General features: G+C 40.5%; 1 protein-coding gene across 2 annotated transcripts in view; it reads left to right on the top strand.

Moving 5' to 3' along the window:
• The window catches only part of Cpq (carboxypeptidase Q), a 363530-nt gene that overhangs the window by 277475 nt on the left and 67242 nt on the right, over nt 1–18813 (top strand). For both annotated transcript variants that reach the window (XM_013354109.2, XM_026789766.1), the window contains one exon: nt 16003–16204. In XM_013354109.2, coding sequence (XP_013209563.1) covers nt 16003–16204 — 202 coding nt within the window. The remainder of the gene's footprint in view (nt 1–16002; nt 16205–18813) is intronic.

The raw sequence follows: 18813 nt of genomic DNA, 5'->3' as shown, positions 1-18813 counted from the left end.
CAGAACAGTGCTCTGGCACCAGAAACACTAAACTGATTGGCCATGATCAAGGACAGAACAGTGCTCTGGCACCAGAAACACTAAACTGATTGGCCTCCAAAGAATTTGGCAGGAAGGCTTTGGCCACCCATGTGATCTTTATCTTCTCATCTTTGAGGTAATTATGGTAAAGTAGTGCAGCATTAAAGCCTCTATTTAGACATGCTTTTCTGAATCACCAACACAAGAATGGACAGAGAGGGAAAAAAATGTTCACTTGAACACAAGGTTACTAACCTTCAAGTCTTGATAATATACTTAACGCCTAATTATACTGACATTCCTATTGAACAAGAATGTTGCAAGCGCAAATATAATTTCTTAACTAATTACTTCATTATATGGAAGTGGCACTTGTGAAGTAATAAATTCACAGTGTCTTTGTGAGAGCCCAATATTCTGGTGTTAATATTAAAATTTTCAAATAAAGTATATCTTTCTCACGAATTTTCCAATTTGGTAAAATGTGTTCTTTATAGTTATATAAAAAGCTAGACTTTTCCAGAAGACACTTTACCATTCAAATAAGATAATGATACTCACCCCAGTAAGCTATTACTTACAGGGGACCCGAGAGATGTCAAGAGTCATCCTCCAGCATCTCTGATGTCTATATCTCTCTCCTACACATGGTTCTCAGAGTTGCCTTATAAAATGGCCATAAAAGAAACTCCTTTTACTTCTATTTAAATAAATTTTGCTCTTTATGTTCCAGTTATATACTCAAAGAAAAAGATTTATAGAATGTTGGATATTATATTCTCAAACTTAAAATGTAAGATAACAGGCAAGAAGAGAAAACACAGAACACATGAGGCTGGACAGAGGCACCTGGTTCACTGACTCTGTATCTGTATCCATTGTAAGGAATGCATTTAATCTCAACACAGATCTCTCAGAAGTCATAAAAAAAGCCAGGGTGGTAGGAGGAGGAGTAGCAGGAGTAGTAGTAGTAGTAGTATTTAACAAACAATCCCTAACAATTTTGCCATTAGGATCTAATGACAGCCTTTGGGGTCCACCCCAAGACTCTCTGGGGCTCAGATTGGAAGCTATAACAAGTAAAAAAGGACTTTCTCTTTGGGTATCAGAGAACAAATGAATTCTCTCGCACATGGTTTTCTGAATCAGTCCCTTTATTGTTCTATTTCTATTCTAATTCTCCTGTCCAAATTTTAATTCCTTCCAGCTTCTTCTCTAGCCTGAATGGTCCTCTCTTTACAGGAGCCTTGAAGCAATAAAAAAAAAATATTCCAAGAGTTACCTCTCATGGGTCAAAAGCACATTCCTTGGATAAGCGATAGGGAACTGAGTCATTGCCATAGCAACACAAGGTTCCAAGGATACAAGAGTAAGACCATGACCAGACAGAGAAGGGGCCAGTGCCTTGTGACAAACTTTGAGACTAGGTCTATTGCTATCAGATTGACAAGGGAAGAGTTGGGATGCTTTTCTTAGGGTGCTTTGTGTAGCAACCTGGCTCGATATCTATGACTCTGACCTTGTTCACAGCTGTAAAGTTTTAAATTTATGATCTATTTACAAAAAGCCTTTAGTCTAGTTTGAACTTGGGCTGGGGTGAGAGGGAGATAATTGTGTACAGTTAGTCTGAACAAAACAACAAAATAGGCCTTTAAGTTTCTACAGTCCACATGGATACATCAAATTTATATAGCCAAATGAAAAGTCATCTTCCTGATGATGACCCACAGATATATGTGTTCATAAGATTGAGATGTAATCATGAGATTAGATATACACACCACATGAGATTACACAGTACAATGCAGGTAGGTACTGGGGAAACACCAAGCTGCTTTAGCAAAAGTGAGCAACAGTTTCAGGAGTCCTGCAGGGCTTTCCTGGACAGGGTTAACCTCCATCAGAGCTCTCCTCTCGTGGGCTGACCACTGAATTATCAGTTGCCACAAGCTGCATATATCCATGGCCTCTGACAGAATCAACCCATGTTTAAATACTTTGAACTTGGAGTCTGAAGATCATTATGAAACCCATTAGTCACAAGCAGGGACGCCTTAGCAGAGGGGATTTAACAAAGTAATGAGAATGCTTCTTTGTAGTTGACAGTCTGATCACAAGGCACACTGAAAAACACTTTTCTCTGCATCTTCATTTTGCCTACGATTTTTAAAAAAAAAAAAAATCTAAAAGCCACACTGAGGCTGAAGATTCTCTCCCAAAGGACCAGAGTATGATTCTCAGCCTCCTACACACCAGATGACACTCGCCCATAACTCTAGTTCCGAGCGGTCTGACACCTTCTGACTTCCACTGCCGCTCGTATACATGTGGTATATATACACAGGCATACATACATAAGTCTCCAAAACCATACTTCTGCCCAAAAAGTGATGGATATTTGGACAGACTGATTCTAAACTTGGGTAGGTAATACCTATTAAGCATGCTTGAGGACACTAGTCTTTACTCCCCTTCAGCAATCAGGGATCCATCCCAAAGAGCTATTGCTTCCAATTGCTCCCCTCACACAGGAAAATCAATCTTCTATATTCATCAAGAGTTTATGAAAAATTTAATGATTGGGGCTTAGAGCTAAAATTCAATGATCTGTGTTGACAAAAGAACAGATAACTAAAGTGCAGAGTACAATGACTCCCCTCAGTGAGGAACTTTGTACATGAACAGACACTGTAAGGAACAACTCATGGCAGAGTTTCTTTCCTTGCCTTGAGTTTGGCTAGCTTCCTGTGGAATGCAAGACACATTCCAGATCTCAAAATGTTAAAATTGGGGGGAAATGTGTTTCTTATAATCAAAGCAGTGTAGGGCATGTTTGTTGAGTTTTGTAGTAGAAGATGCCAACTATCAGAAAAATAGTATGTTTTCTTTCCTATGTTTTTAAGAAAAACATTTAAATAGCATTTTCCCACCTATTTCCTGAAGATAGTCTAGTCTCTAAGCATTATCCTGTCATAATTGTTTCCTTTCTCTCTCAAATGCACTCTGCCTGGGATATGACTTAATATTCTATTTATGAATCACTCTTGTTGATAGTAATCACAAGTCTCAATAGAACAAAGTAACCATCTGGTATACCTTTGAATATATGCAGTCTTGAATATATTCACACTCTTCAGAGCCTTCTTAAAGGCTGAAGATGGCATGAGCCTAAGAGAGGGATCAAGTAGTTCACAGAGTCATTCACAAATTATAGAACAGAAACAAAATTCCAACTCACAGTTTCTAGAGAAGAATAACTCAAGTGAGTATAACAAGAATGAAAACAGGGACAGTTATCTTTATCATTAATAAAGCTACCATTCAGCCATCAGAGAAATATGGCCTGCATATGCCCTGAACAACTTTAATAGGGAATATATAAAGTAAAAAGCACAAGACCTTTATTAAAAGTCAGTTATCTCAGTAGTCCTCATTGACAATGGCAATGGGTTTTTGATCCTACTGCACATACTGGCTTTGGGGGAGCCTAGGCAGTTTGGATGCTCAACTTACTTAAACCTGGATGGAGGTGGGCGGTCCTTGGACTTCCCACAGGTCAGGGAACCCTGATTGCTCTTCAAGCTGATGAGGAAGAGGGACTTGATTGGGGGAGGGGGAGGGAAATGGGAGGCGGTGGCGGGGAGGAGGCAGAAATCCTTAATAAATAAATAAATTAAAAAAAAATTAAAAAGTCAGTTATCTTTTTTAAAATTGAATTTAAAAAATTTTATGTATGATATTTAAAATTTATTAAATAACAACTCTAAACTATGATTTAATTGTTGCCATAATTTCAGTATGATGAATGTACAAGTTATTTTTTTTTAAATTTTGCAACATGCATAACATGACATGAAAATATCTGTGATACTTTTTTCTGACAAAGTGACAGGTTCTACTGTGGCTTGTTGCTAACCTCCGTAATCTAAAGAAATTCTAAGAGGCCACTAATTTGAGAGAGTTGGGGGTGTACATGGGAAGGGTTGAAGGGAGGAAAGGGAAGGGGAAATGATGTAATTATATTTTAACCCCCACAAATTATATTAAATAGAGTCTAAATTTCTGTTGCAGGATAGGAAAAATAAATAATTATTTCCTTTTCAAGTTCCCAAACCTGCTCCAAATCTATGAATTCCCAAGCACAGCCCAGCTTAAGAACTCCTGCTTTAATAAACCTGCACAGCAAAATTTTTGCTTTTTTACAAACACAAAATCAGAGGCCAGGTTAATTAACTGGCCAACAAGTCCATCAGATGTCATCAGAACCTTCACCTTTTCACGTCTCCACTTGCAGTTTTCACTCTGCTCTGAGGCCAATCATCTCTTAGCCTAGGTCTCTCTTAGGGTGGTCCCCCACAGACCTAGCCTAGTCACCTGCAGCCTTCAAGCACCAGGAATACCAGATGAAAGAGGCAGAGATGTGTGCACCAGATGAAAGAAGCAGAGCTGTAGCAAGGAGGCCGGCAGGGTGAGGGCCTGGCTCATTCTTTGGTTTCCCTTTCCTTGGGCTTATCTGTGTCTAGACTCCTGAGTGCTCCTCAGGTGGCTTCTCAGAGTGGCCATTATTTCTAGCACATTAGAAACTATTTTCCACCTGTGCTACTTTCTCTTCCTCCCTTCTGATGATTGCTGCTTCTGTTTATTACTGTTCTCAGAGAAGGGAAATTGTTTCTCCTCACCCCCTTAGCTCATTGCGGATTCCTATTTGGATCCCCCCCCCCTGTAATCACTATAATTCCTTAGCCTCCTTTTATCTAAAATATACCTATTAAGTTATCCTTAACTCTTTTCAAAGTCAAATTGCCTCATCTGTTTATTATTTCCCTTCATTTTGCCTGACTACTTTAAAACTCAGGGAGTATGAAAAGCAATTGGTAAAGCTCTCGGTGGTCCCAGGATGCATTCATTGGTTTCTGTAATTGAGTCTGGCTGATTATGCTGGGTGTTATTAGCCTCATGTTGTACCAACTTTAACATAACAAACCTTAAGATTTTAAAATGTATTTTTAATATTTTTTTAAATTCCATTTAAATTTTCACTTGGCAATTATTTTCCTATTGCTTACCACCCTCCCCTCCTGCGAGTGGGGGCCATTTCATTTCACTAAGTCTAATCCATGAGACTCTCAGAGCAGAGAGTAAAATGAAGACAGGGTCTGCCAAGGATGCATTCACTCCTACTTCTGCCTGAGAAGGAGAAAATAATCACCGTTCAGCCTCCAAGTAAGATTACCTTATTGTTCTCTGATTAAAATGACCTTACATATTTCACATGTATTTTGATAACTTATGGGCACTATTTTTAAAACTGACCTTATGCTATATAGCTTGCTGCAAAGTGTTTTTTAATGTAATGATTTTTTAAAAGATTTTTTTTATTCTAAGAAAATATTAATTCCTTTCCACACAATAACAAGTTATCGCTCATGTGCCTTTGACTAGTTCTCTACAAAACTCTTACAAGGGTGTTGACAGTGTCTCAGACCACAGAGGAAACTTTGTCACCCATGTTGGCCCCTTGTAGCCACATTCACTGCCATCTCTCTCTATATATATTCTTTTTATTGTGTTTTTACTTTATTTTTTGAACTTATTTTGTCTGACACACAAAAACCTAAAATTCTACTTTTGAAGGGTAACGTGAATGCTTTGATACATGTATGAGCAGCATACTGTTTAGATGTGGTGAAAGTCTTCAAACACTTCATTCCTGCTGTGTAAGAACCTTCAAATAACGTTCTTGTACTCTTCTGGAAGGCAGAGTTCACACCTGATAGCACTGGTGCCTGCTGTAGTAGCTCACCAGCACTTCTTCCTTCTAGCCAACTGTAGCTGAACATCCAACGGTCACCCTTCCCGTCGCTCTCTCTTCTCGACCCTCCCAACCTTCAGAAGTCACATTTTTACTCTCAATTTTGTGAGTAGAAGGATTGATTTTTTTTTGGTATTTATACTATATCAAACCTTATATAGTAAGAGCCTTATAAAATACATACTAAATCTTAAGAACTGTAGGAGGAACAGACAGATTGAAAGTCTGAGAAATGGTCATTGCTACCTTGACCATGACTACCATGACCCAACGTAGGACTTGGCTTTGTGCTAATAGGAGCTAGACTTATATATGTGATTATATCCACGTGCATGTGTTTAAACACAAAACACAAATGCATAAATGTATTTATTCTTTCTCTCTGCACATGGTCTCTCAAACTTTCTCAATGCTACACCCTATTTAAGCTTTATCCTCCTCTTGGTTCCATTCAGAGTGATAATAAACTGGCTGGATACATAAGAGAGTAGTCACACATGAAAGAGTAAGACAAATCAGAGAGGGGTATTGGAGAATGTTTAACCTTTGCAAGAGAGGTACGAACGAGAGTTTGTGGAGTGGTGTTATCAAAGTAAAGACTTGAAGATGTAGTGAAGAACTCTGCATGGAATTCTGAGAGAAGAGTCGTGGAGGAGGGGTACTGGTGGAGGGCCGTGCTCGACATTCTGTGAACAAGGGGAAAGCGTGTTCTTTAAGCATATGCTTAGAGAGAGGAGAGAAAGGAAAAAAGGTCACACTAGCAAGATACAAATTGTTGAAGACTCAGGACCTGAATAGACACAAAATCTGCACTAACAATGTTCAAACGGTGGCTCTGATGCTGGACAGAGAGTAGACTGAAGGGGCCAAGAGTTGAAGCAGTTTCACTCAACAGTTGTAGTCACTGACCCCTAAAAGCTGTCAGATGGACCAGCTTGTCCCATCCAATAGGCCAGCCAGTTCTGCTGGTTAGGGATACTCTCGTTGGTAACCCTCTTTTTCCCTTTTGAAGTGTTCATTTAAAATTTTATAGACAGCCTGGTGATTCTAGGATCATAAACCAAATAGCTAGCAACACTTTGCTCAGATTATTCCCTTATCTGAAGAAGCCTAAGAATTGAAAACATACGTAGGAATTTCAACAGATTCAGAGTGTGCACGTGTGCTCAACAGGAAGAGGTGACCCCACTTAAATAGACTGACTCCTTAATTGATTTAATGTTAAAATTCTAACTCATCCACGCTGCCAGCTTCTATCCAAACACATACATCTTCTATGAGTAGTCCTATGAGATGCCCACTCATTCAAAACCTTGTTATTGAGTGCACATGCTCTTGGTACAGTCTCATTGGAATATTAACACAGACCTTATGTGCTCCTAAATACTGCAAAATCGCTTATTTAATTGATTATCCAGCATTTTATCCAGTAGCCATGGCCAGGAGGTTGGGGTCATCTGGTGACTTGGCTAGGCTGGGCAGTCAGGGGCAGCCTCACTTCTGTGTATAGAAACTGGAGTTGGCTGTCAACTGGGCTGTTCTTCCCTGGTGGCGTCTCACCCTAAGGCAGCTCTGTACATATCTGGCATGGGACTGCACAAAATGAAGTCTTCTTTTGGCGGGCTTTCTGTTATCACATAAAAACTGTTCAAGTCAAAAGCTTCTTGCAGGAGGTTGTCTGCTGCCACATGTGTTCTTTTATTAGAAAAAGTCAGAGGGCCTGCCTGGATAAAGGCCTGCCAATAACACTTCAAACGGTGTACTACAAAGGAAGGAAGTGGGGTCTGATATAAAGGGGATCTCCCTGTTGATACAAAGGAGAAAAATAAGGCCGAATTAGAGAGTTAAAGACTACTACTGGGAGCAATGGAGGACGTCTTATCTCACTGAGGGAGTTTGGAATAAATTGTCTAAGAAGACAACATTTTAGCAGAGCCCAGCAGAAAGCTAGAGAGAGAGTGGGAAAGTCAGAATTCCTGGAGAGCGCACTAGTGCCAATGGTTAGGAGTTCTGGTGGGGATGGTGGTTGAGTGGGCCTGAGGAACAATGGAAGGAACTTACAAAGATAAGGGCTCTGCTTTTCATACTCAGAAGAAAGCCACATGGAGAGTTTGGGGGGAGTAGATTCGTTAACACAGAAAATTATTGTGCAGAGAAGAGCCTGCCGAATGGTGAGGCAGAAAGATAATCTGGACACTACTGCAGCACTCTTATTGGACAGTGAGGTCCAGAGTTGCTGGTGTTCAGGTCGATGTTGAAAGTAGAACAACAGGATTCATTGATAATGCTGCATTTGGAAGGCAAAACCCACATGGCATCAAAACTGACTATCAAGATTTTCAGACTCAATGATCTCAGTGTTTTTGCTGTTTGGTAAGTCGTTGTTCCTCAGAGGTAAGGAGACCAAGGAAGGAAGAAGCAATGTAAGGACGTGGGTTGGAAGAGGAAAGGCAGTATGATGGGGCTATGAGACAAAGAATGCAGACAGCCTCTGGAGTCTAGAAAATGAAGAAAAAGAATTCTCAGAGCCCACAGAAAGAGCCCACCAGCTCTACCAGCAACTTGCCTTTAATCCTCCAAGAGTCATTTCATAACAAAGAGAACATATTTCTTTGTTTCATGTTATTAGACTGTAGTGATTTGTTACATCAGCATAGGAAACTAAGACACCAACAGCTACTTAATATAAATGCAAAATTCAGGAGAAAGATGCAAGCACATGGACTTAGACTTTATCACAAAATAAAATCACTTAAACCCGGTTGTGATTTCCAGCAGGGTGTGAACTGGGGAAAGACTAGGTGATTTCATACTGTTTCTGACCACCCAATACCCAGAGACCAGAGAGCTGAGAAAAGTAATAAAAATTGAGAAGGAGTACCAGTAAGACATAAAGAGAACTGACCGTTTCAGATCCCAGAAGCCAAGGGAAGACAGTGTATTGAGGCAGAAACCAAGTGTCATTCAGTCGGCATCAGTGATTTAATAGTCACTGTGATCTCAGTGCTGGGATGTTTTGATAGCACTTATAAAATTTTGGGAGGAACAGTTGATATTTGAGGATGTACTATCTGTAGAGCATACTTGCCATATTCTTTCAGACTTTGCGATACATGCTCTGATAGTGACATGTCCCAACAGCAATATTTGGAGGCATATATTAGTATCCTTTCATTAATTTTTTTTCTTTGTCAAATATTTCAAGGTTCCTCTTGGCTATGTCCTTGGGATATATTATAAACAAGCATGATTCTCATTGCATGAGAACTTCAAGAAAAGAGGTTTGTTCTTAGGATTAACATCACCTCTTCTATTAAAGTTTTATCCAGTCTTTCCTGTATTTTCTTTCTGGTCTTGATGCATGTGCATAAAATTCCTCACATTTAGTGTGGTGACCAGTCAGTGTCTGCTGGTGATCTGTACCCCCTGCACTGCTATCCAGGTCTTTGTAAATGACACCTTTCACGGGTCTCCATATGATTTACTGTTAGAATTAAGACATTGCTGCAGAAGAAATAGGACCCCATTAATAATCGTACTGAAGTATGCATGAAAAGTAGGAATGCCCAGGGCTAAGTGTGCATAGGAGCATTGTAGCCCACTCCTCAGCTTCTTCCTAATAGCTATTGCATACATACATTTTCTCCCTGAATAATATTAATATTTTATCTTTTACTTTAGTTGATGACCAATATATCAGAAAGAATGCTATAAAAATTAAAGGTTTCTGCATCTTTTAAAAGTGTTCTTGAAGAGTTCCATTATTTTATTCACTATCCATCATTATAAAGACATACAAAATAATCTCCCATAGACACGAGTCCTTGAAAAATCACTGCTGAGTTTTTCTTTTCCCAATCCTGAGGATTAAACTTGGACCTTTGGTCAATGACACAGGTGTTCTCCCACTGGACAATATATTCAGCCCTCTTTTTACTTTCAAAATTGTACTTTTATTTTTATTGATGCAGATGTGAATACATATTGTATATGTACCCACAGAGCCCAGACGAGGACATTAGATTTGTGGAGCTAGTTATAGGCAGTTGTGAGCTGTCTTTGGGTTCTGGGAACCAAACCGATCCTCCAGAGAAGAAGCCAGTGCTCTGAACCTCTAAGTCATCTCTCTATGCCCTGCCCTCTGATTTCACTGAGGCAGGGTCTCTCCTTGTCCATGCTAGCCTTGAACTTGCATTGCTCCTCTTTCAACCTCCAAAGTAGCTAGGATTACAAACATGCATGAGAGGCCCCAACAGCAGCTATTTCATGGAACTGGAGATTTACTTTCCTTTCCAAGATAACGAAAGCTCAGTAGAGCATTACTCTATCTTCATCAGCAGCCACAGCTAGAGCTACACAGTGTCCTCTAGTTGCCAATGGAGTCCTGCCTACAACTCCCCCATCAGTGTTTACTGAGCTGCTCATACATGCTGTTATTAAACTGGAAATGCAGCGTAGGGTGCACAGCTTTCTCCCTTCCCTTTTCCAGGCTCTTGAGCATTTCCTGATTCATTAATTTGTGGCCTTGGGAATTTTACTTATAGGAGGCCTTAAATTTTTATAGGAGCAAAACAAGGAGAAAACACAAATGGAATAAAGTTCAACAGGCCAGCATACTAGATAGGGCTGTGTAGTGTGCTCATCATGTAAGGATTGGAACGAAGTGAGCCATGAGCTCACTGAGTGAACCAAGAGCCCTGAAGCTTCAGACCCACTACTGTGCTTTTGAAAGTGGAAAAGGAAAAGCACACTTAAAAATAATTCCTGTTAAAGGTACATTTCGGATCCTTACTAGCATTAGTAAAAGTATTTGAACAAATAGAGCATATGGGGATATTGTCATAACCAAGAAGTGCTCAAGTGCTGTTTATGTTCCTACAGAAAAAAAAGCAAGTCAAGCACTGGGCTGAACACCAACAGTCCAGTTAAAGAGAGGGAGAAGGGATTATATGAGCAGGGGCATTGTCAAGATCATGATGAGGAAATCCATAGAGAAAACTGACCTGAGCCTACGGACTCTGGGCAGACAGCTAGGGAGATGGCATGAGACTGACCTAGGGCATCTACATAGGGTGACAGTTTTGTAGCTTGGTCTTTTGTGGGGCTCCTAGCAGTGAGACCAGGACCTGTCCCTGACACATGAGCTGGCTCTTTGGAGCCTATTCCCTATGGTGGAATGCCTTGCTAAGCCTTGATACAAGGGGGAGGAACTTGGACCTGCCCCAACTTGATATACCATGCTTTGTTAATTCCCATGGGAGCCCTTACCCCTTCTGAATGGAAATGGAGAAGGAATGGGAGGGGGGATTAAAAGGGAAGTAGGGGGAAGAAATGGGAGGAGAGGAGGGAGGGGAAACTGTGTTTGGAATGTAAAATAAATAAATAAATGAACAAATAAATAATTTAAATAAATAAAAGCAATATAGCTGTTGTGAAAGTTAAAGAGAAAAGAAAGAAAATTAACCCAGCTGTCAGCCATAATCTCAGAGAGATTTAAAGAAGCCTTTGTAGGCTTCCCAATCAAGAGCAGCGCAAGAGAAGTTCCCCAGAAAGGAGTCTGATGTCTGGCGTATCTGCGTCATCAAACACAGAACTTTTTCCTTCCTTAAAAGGTTCTTGGATTAAGAAAGGTGCCAATGGAAGAAAGTGCTTCTCTCATTGAGGATTCAGTTCTGACCTTTGAACTTGCAGAAGGAGAGGAGTTGGTAGGGACAAGGAGAGGCTGTCAGGGTAATGGGGTAGGAAGGGATGGAGAGAAATGAAGGGTGAGAAGGCCATCCTTTCAAAGCTTCCATATTTCTATATAGAAATGAATATGAAGCCAGTGGCATGAGGTAAAGGAAATCAAAATATCACTGTGAGATCTTGAGTCTCATGACTTTCATTAGTTATGTTGCTACATCAATGATACAGCTATAGACTGGTGGAAGACATTGTTAACTAGAGTCCTCTTTCAGGCAATTTACCAAGTACCCTAGTTATTTCATTGTTTTTCAAATATCAGAATGAACATAATTCTATTTCCTATGTCATTAAAATGTATCTTTTTGCTGATGTTCTTTCAGTATTTTTAGCCTGCTGGCTTATTATGGTTGCCATAGTGACATTTGTGAGCAATGATATGTCTTAATACATTTAAGAGCTATCAATGGACTTTGACTAGCACAAGAGGAGAATTCACTGAAACCCAAAATGCTTCAAATGACATTGTAAAACTGGGACAAGGATTGTCCCATAGTAGAATACCTCCGAGCACACACTCTGAGTGATAGATCCTGGCTTCAGTGAGCTGTTCATTCTGCTCCAATCTCCAGCACGATGGAGGCTAAACTGCAATAGGTACCTGCAATTTAGTACTAATGTAACTTACCCAAGGCTTCCCATTTCCCCGGGCTTCAGCTAGTTTAGCTGTCAAGTGAAAGTAACGTACAGCACTCCACCTTGTCATCATTCTTTTCCTACCTCTCCCCTGGGCACCCACGGCTGCACAAAATCAGATGCTGGAGCCTGTCAGAAATACAAAGTTTGAACTCCAGGATAGACCTGACCAGAAAGCAAAACCTGATTTTAACTTCATCCGGTAAGAGATGTTTCTCTACCTACCCTCCAGCCAGGACTGGGTTTGGATTAGAGCCCTGTAAGGAGCCGATGCCTGCCATGCTGGGTTTAGGGTCCCTGACACAGCTGCAGAAGGTGATTGCAGCCACCCAGCACACATGAGATGGTTTGCTTTCGGAATTTTCTTTGAGATTACCACCTGACCAAACAGCCTTGCCACCGTCACCTGTGAAGCATTAACAGCCAGAAAGTGGTGCTGAGGCCAACTGCCCCATGTCGGTACAGACTCTGTCTTCTTTGAAGATTAAAGTGAGGACACTATGCTCCAAATTCAAATAATTATGAGGCTCCTTTCCTTTCATTTACTTGGGCATTTCACTGTCACTTTTAATAAAAAAAAAAGATGTGTTGAGAAATGGGCATATTTTCTCATGATTTTCTGGCAAATTATTTTCTCTATGTTATGAGAAAGTTAAAAAGTTTTAAAACAAAGATGAAGCTAATTTTAGGGAGAAAGGGGGATGTTATGGAACATGAGTCCATATATTTTTTTTTTAAAAAAAAAAAAGTAATGCCGGAAATTTTATAAAAGGAAAGAATACCCATATCACCCTTGTGTTTATATTATAAAGCAAGCAATTTAAAACATTCAATATGTATTTTCAGCAGTTTCCTTCTTTTTGATGTTGCATTACAACCAGAGAATGTTAATGGTTTCCAAATTGCTTTCAGCCAAGTTGCTTAACCCTTAAGAAAAAGAATAAAGGGGAAAAAGAAGTGTTGCAGGATGTGATTGCAGCGTATGATGGCTGTGAATCCCCAGCCCTGAGCAGACAGTAACTGAGAACTGCAGTAACGGTGGTGGCGCACGCCTTTAATCCCAGCACTCGGGAGGCAGAGGCAGGCGGATCTCTGTGAGTTCGAGACCAGCCTGGTCTACAAGAGCTAGTTCCAGGACAGGCTCCACAACCACAGAGAAACCCTGTCTCAAAAAAAAACCAAAAAACAAAGTCACAGGCACCATTCCTCTGCCTTGGGTTTTGTACAATGAATGGCAACGAGCAATCATTTCTACAGCTCCTAGTAGACAGCCACCGCTTTATTAAGAGAGAAGTGAGGTCACAGATGACATCCTAACTTATCCTTGAGCTTCCTCTGTGTGTTCTAGTCTTTTTTCTTTTAAAATCATAGTTGGTCATCTCAGCAGCCAAACATTTTGTCTCAAGAAATAGGCTTTTCCCTATGCTATGTAAACAAGCATGGAATATCTATCTGCGTGCACGGAGAAGGGGTGACATGGAGCATGGCTCTCCTCCCTGCCTCTAACATGATCAGCTTTTCCCACCTACACTGAGCTGCTCCTGCTGAGTAATCTGAAGCTTGTGACTCACATTCCTGAGCATCAGTGGTTCCTTTGCAAAGAGTGGTATCTCAACGCTCAGATGACTCCATAACTAGAGGGAAGTGATGTCATGTATGGTGGATGGTTTGTTTTCTTGCTTCTTTATAGGAAACATATGGCCATGTTTACATATGAGTAGAAAACAATAACACTCTGCTATCAAATTAGCTGCAGCTAATGGAACCATACATGAGTGGAAATCAAACATCTCTATTCTCGCCAGGATTCTAGTTTGCTGATGTCTGTACACATCCTGTTTTATTTGGGTTGAAGGGACGTTTTATTATTTTAGGCTTTGATTCCTAATTGGAAGGAAATGGTGTAGCAAGACGTTATTATTTTTGTTTTCACTTCACTCTGTATTTAATTAAATTATTTTATTAGCAGAGATAATAAATTCTATCTGAATAGACTTTGTATTATGATCGTGTAAAAATTAAAAACCTATTCATTTGTTTGACTGTACTATCTGTATCTCTGATTTTTAAGACTTGTGACTGGAAAATTGGAAGTGGCCATTTGGAGATGGGACACAAAGCAACCAATGGAAGGCAGAGCTGGGTTGTCCTCATACCACACACTCCCAACAAGCTTTCCTTGTTGAAAACACAGGATCTGTTTGCAACTTGGGAACCTTCACATACAAGACTGCCCAATTCTACTTTCATTTATAGGATGTATTATAGTTTTGCTTTTCTTCTTCCTGCAGTGTTTAGGGTAGAGGTAGAACAGAGAGAAATATTAAGGCTGCCAGATTACATGCCTACCTGCTACCCTTGCAGCAATATTCAGTTAGATGAGCCCCAATATAGAGTATAAATGTAAATACACTGCACATTACTAATTCAAACAATGGCACCATAAGGCAGTAGCTACAGCTGAGAGCAAAGATAGCTGCATTTATTATGAGTGCTGTGGACCTTTCGCTGAAAATTAAATGAAGGCACAGCTATGAGTAGGATCCTGCTTTGTTAATCTCACTTTTTAAAAGTCAGATTGCTTATTTTAGAATTTTGTGGAGTGTGTTATGATCATATCCACCCCTCCCAGAACTCATCTCAGATCCATGGCGCCTGACTTTGTGTCTTCATTTTGTCCCCGGCTAGGCTAATGTGCGCTGCATCCTCCCACGGAAGCGTGGTCACCTTACCGGGGGCTGTACTCTTACAGAAAACTGATGGTTCCTCTTTCAGCAGATAACAATTGCCGACCACCCCAAAGCTAGGGGTAGAATTTTGTGCCTCCCTCCCTTATCTGTGCTGAGATTTGGTCTGACTTGGGCTTGCACAAGTCTTGTATGCTTGTATGCACTGTCACAACTGCTGTGACTTCCTGTGTACGGCTGTCCTGCTATGTCCAGAAGACACTGTTTCCTTGTAGTCGTCCACCACCTCTGCTCTTACGGGTTTCCTACCCCTTCTTTGGCAATCACCCCTAAGTTTTGGGAGGCTGAGGTGTGGTATATTATTCAGTTTAGGACTGAAGATTCTGGAATCTTCTATCTTCTGCTCCTGGCCTGTTGTTGCTCTCTGTGTTAATCACTATCTAGTGCAAATAGAAGCTTCTATGATGAGGACTGAAAGAGGCATCAATCTATAGGTATAGCAATAAGTCATTAGAAGTCAGTCTAATACTGTGCTATTTTAACAGTATAATAGTGTAAGTTTCTTCCCTAGGAGCTATGACTTGTCTAGTCATAGGTTCTGGGCCTGATAATGGCGTGGAGCATGGTTTCATCTTCTGGAGAGGGACATAAATCCAATCGTAAAGTGGCTGGTTATTCTCAGGACAGTGGGCCACTACTGCACCTGTGGGCATTCTTGTTAGAGCAACTATTATTTATCTCACAAGGTACATAGTTGGGTAAGATTGATGGTTACTTTCCTTCTCCTGCAGAGAACATAACACATTCTAGTAAGAAGTGCCTTAAGCAAAGTGTTCAAAAACTATTGTTGCTATAAAAATAATTGTTCAATTTTATTGCATTCACTCTGTTACATTTTTTGTAACTTTCCAGTTAATTCTTAGGTGTGACAAATCCCAGGACAGGAAACTGTGCATCTTAGAACCATCAGGAAATACACAGACTAGATATTGATCAGGGAAGAACAATATTGTTTTGACAAGAATCTGTGAGGAGGTGAATTATTTGATAGCATAGAAGCAATAGATGGGAATCAAACACTTATCTCTTTTATATTTTATTTAGGTCAATGTTTCCAACTACAGTCTGGTGATGGAGTCTGACTCAGGAACCTTCTTACCCATGGGGCTGGAGTTCACCGGCAGTGACAAGGCCAGGGCTATCATGAAGGAGGTCATGAGCCTGCTGCAGCCCCTCAACATCACCGACGTCTTTAGTGATGGAGAAGGAACAGATATTAACTTCTGGATCCAAGCTGGAGTGCCTGGTAAGACCAAAAGTGAAGATGATGTTGCTTTACACTGTCACCAACTTAAAATAAAATCTCTGTTTCAATGTCGCAGTGGTTACTGGCAGATATGCATGGAAATCCTCTGTCTTTGCCACTAAGGTAGACTCGGAGTATTTTCACAATTGGGATAATGTTGTATTTGCTTCTCCATCTGCAGTGAACGATTGCAGAATTCAGCCTATGAAGCTGCTGTTTATTTTGATTTGTTCTTAAGGATAGATTTTGTGTTTTCACAACCAAACTTTGAGAACTAAAGTAGAAAGCAATCACTGCTTCCAACTCCCTTCTGTCTTAGCCCCTACTAGGGAACCTTCACTTACTCTAATGAAGCTATACCCACACACTGTGGTATCTGAACTTTTACAATGAGAGATTCATTCTTTGAGGATGGAATGCTTCCTTATAACTGTGTTGGTCCTTGATCCTTCTGATAAGAGTTTGGAGATAGGGCTGACAAAATGGCTCAGTAGAAAAAGGCAGCTTCCGTCAAGATGAGTTTGATTCCCAGGACCCAGGTGGTATAAGGAGAGAACCAGCTCTCATAGCTTATCCTCTGACTTTGACAGGAATACTGTGGCACATGCATCTCTCTCTCTCTCTCTCTCTCTCTCTCTCTCTCTCTCTCTCTCACACACACACACACACACACACACACACACATATACAATAAGCTGACTTACCCCGATTGGTAATTTGTGGTGTAAATCTTCTGTGCTAAGCCAAGGACAGGAATGAAATTATGAAATGCAAATACACCTGGGAGTTATAGGAACAGTGATGAGAACAGATTTCAAGAGCATAAATTTGTGCTGATCCACAAATCTGCCCAAGATCAGCCATGCAAAGAGTTATTGGTATTGTTTCTGAGCCAACATTGTGCCTCCAATACCATTACATCCGTACCCAAAAGGATATTCGGAGATCCACCTGCAAATTGTTCTGCATTTGTGTTATGTAAGTGGGGAACCTGGCCTGTGAGCTAGTTAGCATTACTGTTTCCAGAACTCTCGTGTGTTATACGTACAAAAACCGGCTCTCCAGGTCCACCTCTGCCACCATGCTTCCTGCTTACAAAACAGATCTCACCAACAGCTACAAGATTTACATTTTAAAGAAAGCCTGTTCTTGAGATATTGTGGGTTTTTAAGGCATATATTAGGTTTGGAAATTTACACTAATATCTATAACTAAAAATTCTAAGTCTTTCCTTTATTATAAAGGAAAATTCAAATTCGGTACATTTGCCCTATGTGTGTTTTAACAAAAGCTTGAAATTCTTGGAAATCCATATTTCCATTTAGAATGGTGGACAATGCTTTAATATATCCGAAACATTATACGTACGGTCTGTGGATATCAAAGATAGGGACAAATGCTTATGCTTCAAGTGGTGCAGGATCATTTGATCAAATTTTACATTCTCTCAGCAAGTCTTTAATTGAGAACCACCAAGTCAGCTCCTGTGAGGAAAAGGCTGGTGGGTCAGAGTAAGTTAGACTGGATAAGGACCAGGAGTGGCCAAAGGGGCAGAAGGAACCAACTCTACAGCAGAATTGAAGGGAAAATCCTTATACCGACTGCTCCACCACCTTGTTTTTCTGTCTGACCACAAGAGCCCTTCACTTACTCCTACACATGTCTAGTATCTACACAGACCTATGGATCTGCATGAAATGAACAGGGATATTGATTACCATCATATAAGGCAATGAGGTACCATCCCTCTTGGCCTCAGCAAAGGCAGGTTTAATTTTCCATCTAGTAGGGTGAAATGAGAAATCTGTGCCTGTTTTGGTTGTAGAGTCAGTAAGCTACACTTGTGGCTCCCACCATTCATGAAGCCCCCAGTCAAGTTTCTTTTAAAATACTGCCTTTAATCTGAGAGCATCCTTTAGAAGTTGGCATGGTCACCCTTATTTTAAAGATGGGGAAATCGGCTTGGAGAGATTACATGACTTGAGAAGTAACTGAGATCAGGCCATTTTGATGTCAGGGCTGCTGGCCTTTTCCCCACAGCAGGCGGTAACACAGAGGCGTCTGGGCAGTGTCTAAAGTGTTTGTTTTATTCAGCTTTTGCTTATGCAAAGGATTTCAGTTTATTACTGCCTGGAATAATTCACCTCTGGGAGAAGGGAGTTTGTTGTTGTAAATAACTGCGTATTTCTCCTCACATTCCTTGCTCTCTCCTCTTGCCTCCAGGTCAGCAGGTTTTCTATAGAGTCGGTGTTTCATTTTGGAGGACTGCGAACGTTTTCCTATATTTTCTGCTGTTTTCTTACAATATTGTGAGGTGGAAGCAAAGGGTTGATATACCTATCCCTTGATACCATGGAAGTTTTCTTTAAAACAAATATTGTTGTCTCTGTGTGTGTGTTTGCATGTGTGTGTGTGTGTGTGTGTGTGTGTGTGTTTGCATGTGTGTGTGTGTTTGCATGTGTGTATGTTTGCATGTGGGCGTGTGTGTGTGTGTGTGTATGTTTGTGTGTGTGTGTGTGTGTGTGTGTGTGTGTGTGTGTGTGTGTTTGTATGTGTGTGCGTGTATACCAAGGCACACATCAGAAGACAACTTGCTGGGAATGGTTTTC

This window comes from Microtus ochrogaster, unplaced genomic scaffold (assembly GCF_000317375.1).
Source record: "Microtus ochrogaster isolate Prairie Vole_2 unplaced genomic scaffold, MicOch1.0 UNK29, whole genome shotgun sequence".
NCBI lineage: Eukaryota > Metazoa > Chordata > Mammalia > Rodentia > Cricetidae > Microtus > Microtus ochrogaster.
Note: the sequence above shows the minus strand (reverse complement) of the source record. Positions and strands in the feature narration are given on the sequence as shown.